Source organism: Carassius carassius, chromosome 17 (genome assembly GCF_963082965.1).
Source record: "Carassius carassius chromosome 17, fCarCar2.1, whole genome shotgun sequence".
In the NCBI taxonomy this organism is placed as follows: domain Eukaryota; kingdom Metazoa; phylum Chordata; class Actinopteri; order Cypriniformes; family Cyprinidae; genus Carassius; species Carassius carassius.
In genome coordinates, this window is record NC_081771.1 from 5,014,133 (window position 1) to 5,021,607 (window position 7,475).

The 7,475-nt window shown below is 37.2% G+C and overlaps 1 protein-coding gene across 1 annotated transcript; it reads left to right on the top strand.

Moving 5' to 3' along the window:
- Nucleotides 1–2,081: 2,081 nt before the first annotated feature.
- LOC132160470 (large ribosomal subunit protein P2-like) lies at nt 2,082–7,256 on the top strand. The gene is made up of 5 exons (XM_059570147.1): nt 2,082–2,230; nt 2,791–2,914; nt 6,226–6,274; nt 6,374–6,475; nt 7,126–7,256. The coding sequence occupies exons 2-5, from the start codon at nt 2,792–2,794 to the stop codon at nt 7,200–7,202; spliced, it is 351 nt and encodes a 116-aa protein (XP_059426130.1). The 5' UTR covers nt 2,082–2,230; nt 2,791; the 3' UTR covers nt 7,203–7,256.
- The last annotated feature ends 219 nt before the right edge of the window (nt 7,257–7,475 follow it).

A 7,475-nucleotide genomic window follows, 5' to 3' on the forward strand; every position in this document is an offset into this window, starting at 1 on the left:
TTTACCCCCTAGTGGACGAAAACGTCCCCAACAATCCACAAGGGTTAACTAACTGCTCATCTGAATAAATGTCATCCATTCAGCTTGTTGCTAGTTTAAATTACTCATAAAGATCTGGACGGACTCTGTTATGATCTTAAAACTATACGCATAAGGTAACTTATGTTTATATGAACTCGGGTGTGCTAAATTCAGGATTGTACAACTGCGACTCTAATCTTGTTAGAACAATCACAGTATGTCATAATAGGAAGATTGTGACTTCGAGATTTTCTGCATATAATAAGTAATATACCCATATGTCCTATAAATATTTGTGCACTTGTAAATGCACATAATTGCATCCAAACTCCTTTAGTCACTCTCAGGTGGAAGAGTAACACTTAAAGTCCAGTGTTACATTAACTTCTCTCAAACACAGTTAAAATAAGTACAATTACAGAATAAATAACAGTTGAAATTTTCTAATGGAAAAGTATTTCAACGATGCCTTTTTGTCAGCATCGTGTAGCACTATTGTACTTATTTGCCATCTGTTCCTGTAGGATTTTGAAAAGTGCTGAGCGTCACTAAGTCCCAGTGATCTCCTTAGTGAGGTGTGAGTTCATAATCATCCTGCCGTATTCAGTCAGATACGCACAGCAGCCTTGACGAGGACAATGGAAATGAACCAACTCAATTAAAATGGCTACAGTTAATTAATTAGTTCCATTCAAATCATTTAAATAAGGCATCCTTTGTATTTTCTCAAACTTCAGGTATTAAAAGAGACAGAGAACTAATCAAGCTGCTGCCAATTCAATTACTTCAGGCTTTATTCTTCAGCTGCGCCCAGGGAAGACCAACAAAAGAGCACGTGCCAGGAAGAGGCCTGTCTCCACAAGTTGAAAACTTCATTACAGAAGCAATTTCCAAAGGCCTGACTTTTGGGGAGCTTTAAGCAGGATGGCAGAAGGTGACGGAGTTGTGGAGCAGCAGGAGATGGAGGCACAGGAGATAAACAGTGATGAGGAAGCCCTCCTCCATTTCGGCCAATACAGTGAGGCTCGGGCCTCACTGCCATGGGAGCAACGCACATTCAAAGAGAGGGTGCTCTACCACATCGATCGGATCTTCCTGAGTTTCATGGTACTCTTTTTGCTGGTGCTCTTCGGAGAATTCCTGTATAAGATCTGGTATGTGACCAACTGGAGGAAAACCCTGGAGTTCATTCTGGAAACTCTGTCCTACCTCTTCACTCAAGAGAAGGATGAAGAGCTAATAGAACTGTAGACATTTCTCAAATTCACATTGGTTTTCCTTGATCAGAGTTCCACTGCTTTCTACATCAATATGGAGCTGAAACTGAATCTTGGACCCTTTCAGTAAAATATAAAAGATTACCTGTACAATTGTGAAATCTGTTTAAGATTCTGAGTCAGTGTTTGTGTTTCCCATCGTGAGCTTTTGTTACTGTAAATAAAAAGCTTCTATGTCTATTCATTTTGTATTCTTTTAATGTGGTCATGTCAGGAACTTTTTGTTTAACTTACTAAATAGGTGCTATTCTATATTTGGCTATGATGTAATGTCATCACAAGAGATTGCTCTGGCCATGTATACAAAGAAAGGGTTCTTTACATCAGCATATGGAGATATGTCATCCCTCATTCCTTTCATATTTGCCTCTACTAGAAAGGGAGGAAATTAATAAAATTAATAAAACTTTAGGGTTAAGGCCATTAGTGACAAAAGACAAAATCATAGAAGTTCAACTTTTTTTAGTTTCATATTGACATTTTTTTTTTTTCAGAATTAGTTCGCTAGGTTATAAGAGGTGTTGTTGAATGTGTAGCTTAAAACATTTAAATTGAAAAAAGAGAGATGGTTAATGAACCACAATTGTCAAGAAAATTCATATTTAGTTTAATTATTAAACAATCAAGTTTGGCATAAATTGTAATCCTCTTTTTGTAAGGGAAAACGGCTTCATAGATGTACAAATCCCTAAAATCATCAAACACGGATCTGTATACTGACTCACATAGATGACTGACTCACAGCACTGACAGCACGCCATAAACGAGGAACAAATAGTGGCCAATCAATGTTTGCCATTTTGACAGGGCGCACCATGCAGCCAATCAGATCATCGCATACTGCTGCATTCTTCAGCTATTTCCTTCTACTCGTCCTCTCTTTTCCGGAAATTGCAGCGTGACCGACGTTTCGTGTCTTTCGCAGACTTAAAGTATGTTTTTATTAACATTTTAACGCTAAATCTTGAGTTGAGTTCTCGTTTATATGTTGAATGTGTTAAAGTATATTTAGGTAGAATTTGTGATAAAAACTAACCCCCCTCTGTAGGCACATGTTATCAAGTGATATAGCCATAACGTTACTCCATTTTGTTTTCTTGAGCTCCAGATTAGAATAATTACAATTATTAAAACATAAGTTTTGAAAAATAAAGGTTTGAAAAATGTTCTGTATATTTGAATTACAACTTAAAATATGACTTGACTTGGAGGCTTTCTTTGAGTCTCTGGGACAGTATAGAAGTTAATTTTCATTACAATATCTAAAACATATTTTATTTGTAAATTAATACCATGATTTCATAATTCTAGTACCCGTTGTTGGACCAAAGACTTAACTCTCAATTTAGATATTTTTTGTTTTTATCTACTGGAGCTGCATTTTAAAATCTAATTAACTATTTATATCAGAATTGTACTTTAGATTATATGAATAAAAGTTAACTACAAACAAACCCATTAAACAGTTGTAATATTTGTAACTTTCTTCTAGAATGCGTTACGTGGCCGCTTACCTGTTGGCTGTTCTGGGTGGCAACAACAACCCATCCGCCAAAGACATCAAGAACATCCTGGGTAGTGTTGGAATTGAGGCCGATGATGAGCGTCTTAACAAGGTTCAAATAAACCTGTGTTTTAATCTTCATCTCAATAGAACAGATTCTTTATAATTCAACTTCTTGACACTAACGGTTAAATGGTTTTCTGCCTTACAACCAGGCAAAATATTCCGCCGCTTAAAAACATAGAACTCCACATGCACTGAACCAGTCCTAAATGAACTTTTCAGAGTTTCTAGACTAGTTAAAGTCATTAAGTGAGATGGTTATTTTGGAATTTAGCGCATTGCTTCGGTTAAGGGCTGTATACAGGTGCTGGTCATATAATTAGAATATCATCAAAAAGTTGATTTATTTCACTAATTCCGTTAAAAAAAGTGAAACTTGTATATTATATTCATTCATTACACACAGACTGACATATTTCAAATGTTTATTTCTTTTAATTTTGATGATTATAACTGACAACTAAGGAAAATCCCAAATTCAGTATCTCAGAAAATTAGAATATTACTTAAAACCAAATACAAAGTAAGGATTTTTAGAAATCTTGGCCAACTGAAAAGTATGAACATGAAATGTATGAGTATGTACAGCACTCGATACTTAATTGGGGCTCCTTTTGCCTGAATTACTGCAGCAATGCGGCGTGGCATGGAGTCGATCAGTCTGTGGCACTCCTCAGGTGTTATGAGAGCCCAGGTTGCTCTGATAGTGGCCTTCAGCTCTTCTGCATTCTTGGGTCTGGCATATCGCATCTTCATCTTCATAATTCCCCATAGATTTTCTATGGAGTTAAGGTCAGGCGAGTTTGCTGGCCAGTTAAGAACAGGGATACCATAGTCCTTAAATCAGGTACTGGTAGCTTTGGCACTGTGTGCAGGTGCCAAGTCCTGATGGGAAATGAAATCTGCATCTCCATAAAGTTGGTCAGCAGCAGAAGCATGAAGTGCTCTAAAACTTCCTGGTATATGGCTGCATTGACCTTGGACCTCAGAAAACACAGTGGACCAACACCAGCAGATGACATGGCACCCCAAACCATCACTGACTGTGTAAACTTTATACTGGACCTCAAGCAACGTGGATTGTGTGCCTCTCATCTCTTCCACCAGACTCTGGGACCCTGATTTCCAAAGGAAATGCTAAAATTACTTTCATCAGAGAACATAACTTTGGACCACTCAGCATCAGTCCAGTCCTTTTTGTCTTTTGATGCTTCTGATGCTGTCTGTTGTTCAAGAGTGGCTTGACACAAGGAATGCGACAGCTGAAACCCATGTCTTGCATACGTCTGTGCGTAGTGGTTCTTTCACAATCCTCTCCAGGGTGCGGTTATCTGTCACGGTTAGTAAACCGTGATCTCTGGGTTTTGCACTTTGTGGTGAAGTCTGTGTGTTTCGCGTCTGCACTAATTAATTTGTGGGCGTCTCCGTTAATTGTCATCAGCAGCAGCTGTCACTCATTACACACTCCCTATATATTGGCTTGTCTCACGTCTTGTGTTTGTGAGAACTTTGTTTCATGTCTGATCTCTGTCTCTTGCTTCTGTGTTGTTTGCGTTGGATGTCCGTGTCTTCCCCCAGAACCTCATCCACTCTCCGCACTTCCACAAAGCATCACGACTTAACTTCCGCTCGATTCCCCGCAGTTCCTGTGCCATCCTCTCCTGCTGCCTTATCACCGTCACCATCCGGATTCCTCACCGCCTCACCGCCGTCTTGGATTGTCGTCTTCCCAGCATCGTGTTGTACCCTTGTTTGTCTGTTTCATATTCATTAAACTGTTTAACTCGCACTTGTTTCCAGCTCCTCCTTCACCCGTCACATTATCCCTATTGCTTTTACATTTCTAGCACATTTCTATTTCACATTGCAATGCACAACAGTTAAATTTTATAATAGAGCACGCTGTTTCTGGAATGGGACCTGTCCAATGTTTCTTCTCTGAACTTGGTGGTTTTTCATCTTTTTTTTCGAGATCCCCAAAAAGAACAGCAGTTCTGGATGAAATAGTAGGGAAATGGCTACCACGGTCAGCCTAAATGAAAGAGCACACCCAATTTACAGCAGATTGCATATGAAGTTTGCTAAACTGTAATAGCCAATAACAAAGAGAGATTTGATTTCTCAGGTCATCTGTCGGCTGCAATCTTATTTGACAACGTGCGTTACTGTGAATAAAAAAAAATTCCTTAAGTGATCTTGAAAAGGTCTGTAGATGCATACCCTGTGGTAAATGTACAACATCTCCACACAGAGCTCTCGCTGATTTATAACGATCCAAACTTCTGTGCGTGTAGAGGTGCAACCACATTTTTCACATTTATAAACAGAAATAACTTGAACGATGTGCTCGCAGAAACACTGAAACTCCTACGCATTCCGATCACAATGCCAATGACAACTATCGAGTCTGAGAGATGTTTCTCTCTTCACTGAAACGAATTAAGACATTTCTGTGAAACACTGTGCCCCAGGAAAGACTTAATGCTTTGCCGATGTTTTCGTTAGAAAAACACATGAGATCCCAGAATTCAACAAAGCAGTCATTGAAAAACGACAGGCCAAAATCTTACAAAAATAAATTTCATCAAATTAGTATGAAAGCATAAATTCTTCAGTTCAGACGTGCTCAGTAGGCCTACAAATAAAATGAATGATATCAGCAACAATAAATAAACAATAAAAAAAAAAATCACCTGTAAATAGTTTGTTTGTGTTTGTTTTGTCAAATAACCCAGTTCCCTGTGCACTCATGGATACGACCTAAAAGCTGCTTCACCTACATTTATGGTCAGGAGCCATATGGACCCTTTTCCCAAGACTGATGATGCATTCAAATGGTCATCAGCATCGTAAACCTTCAAAAGTTTTTTTTATACTTGTATAAATTGTATGTACATTTATAACACTATATTTTGTATTAAATCATCTTTGCATCAAATTACAACAGAACTAGTTAACGCTAATGCAAGGGTATTTCTAATGCAGCGTCTCTCCTGACCACTGCTATCAGTCTCATAATTCTGTTTTCCTTTTTTTTTTTTTTTCTTGAAAACACTATCGTGCAGGAATGCAAAACTTATATTTGTGGTAGCCTTCCATTCACTGCTCTTGAAGTTAACCCAATTATGATGACTTTTGCTACTGAGAAACCTGGAAATTTAAAAAGAAAAAGGTCAATTAAGTAAATCTCTTGGGAATATTCTATTGAGTTATTAGCTATTATAAGGACTTCAGTACAGTTCTGGTGGTTTTGCACATGCAACTCTGTTGCTTTTGTTTCCTCGTTCTTAATCAGTAAGATGAATGCTCACATAAGCATCAAATTCCCCAAATGATTCAGTCTCTGATGTTACTCAACAGGTCATCAGTGAACTGAATGGCAAAGACATCAATGAAGTCATGAATTCCGGTAAGGCTGGTTTGCATTTACTGTTTGACCTACATAATATGAAAATCTCGTGAGCAGGATTTCTTCATAAGTCTCACTTTGTTTATTATTTTGCCACAGGCCTCTCTAAGTTAGCCTCCGTTCCAGCGGGTGGTGCAGTGGCGGTGTCTGCTGCTGCCGCGGGTGGCGGTGGTGGCGCTCCCGCTGGGGAAGCACCTGCAGGTGGGTAGTTTAATCAACCTGCTACCAAGGTTTTTATCGAAAACTGAAACCATTAAACCAAAAACTTTGTTAAAATCAGAAAACTGTAAACATTTCTAATTTCATTTAATTAAAGCTAAAACTGAAATAGAAAGTAATCAAAACTATGTAGACAATGAGGATATTTTTTAAAATGACAAAGATTTATATTTTTTTATTTTAAATGAAATAAAAACAAATAAAACTGTAATAGTATCTTATCAAAAAAATAACACTGTCTGGTACTGACTCTATAAACTGAGAATTATTTCATTCTAATTTGATGATATAGGTTCTACAAAACAATATATAATTGTTTAGTTTTCCAGATGCATTACATTTTAATTGTTAGCAATATGTCCCCTTGCACAGTTTCGGATCCGTTTCCTGGTGTGAGTGATCTGTTTTTCATTAGTAGTTGAACGTCACTCATTATACAATGATTCGTTTGTAATCTATCTGATCAGATAGCAGCATTCCTGTCGCCTTCCCTCATGCTAAATTGCAGCAGTCCAAACTTTAATTACAGACAGGCTGATCTGGTCCACTTATTATGTACTTTGTGGTTGAAGTCAGAAATTACCAGGAAGCTTTGTGATGTGTAATTTCACATTTGCATGTTTACGTTTCAGCGGAAGAGAAAAAGGAAGAGAAGAAAGAAGAATCTGAGGAGTCTGATGAAGACATGGGCTTTGGCCTCTTTGATTAACTTTTCTTTTGTACCTGTAAAAATACAATAAAAAAAGGAAAACATTTGTGTTTACAGCTGTCTGCAAAATGGTACAATGTTTTTATTATTATTTTATATATATATATATATATATATATATATATATATATATATATATATATATATATATATATAGTTGAATAGATATTATCAAAAAAAAAGGTTCTTAATTCAACTCCATGTTTTCTCTAAGGATAATATGGTATGGTTGTCAGATTAAAGTCACATTGTAAATGGACAGTTATGAAATAT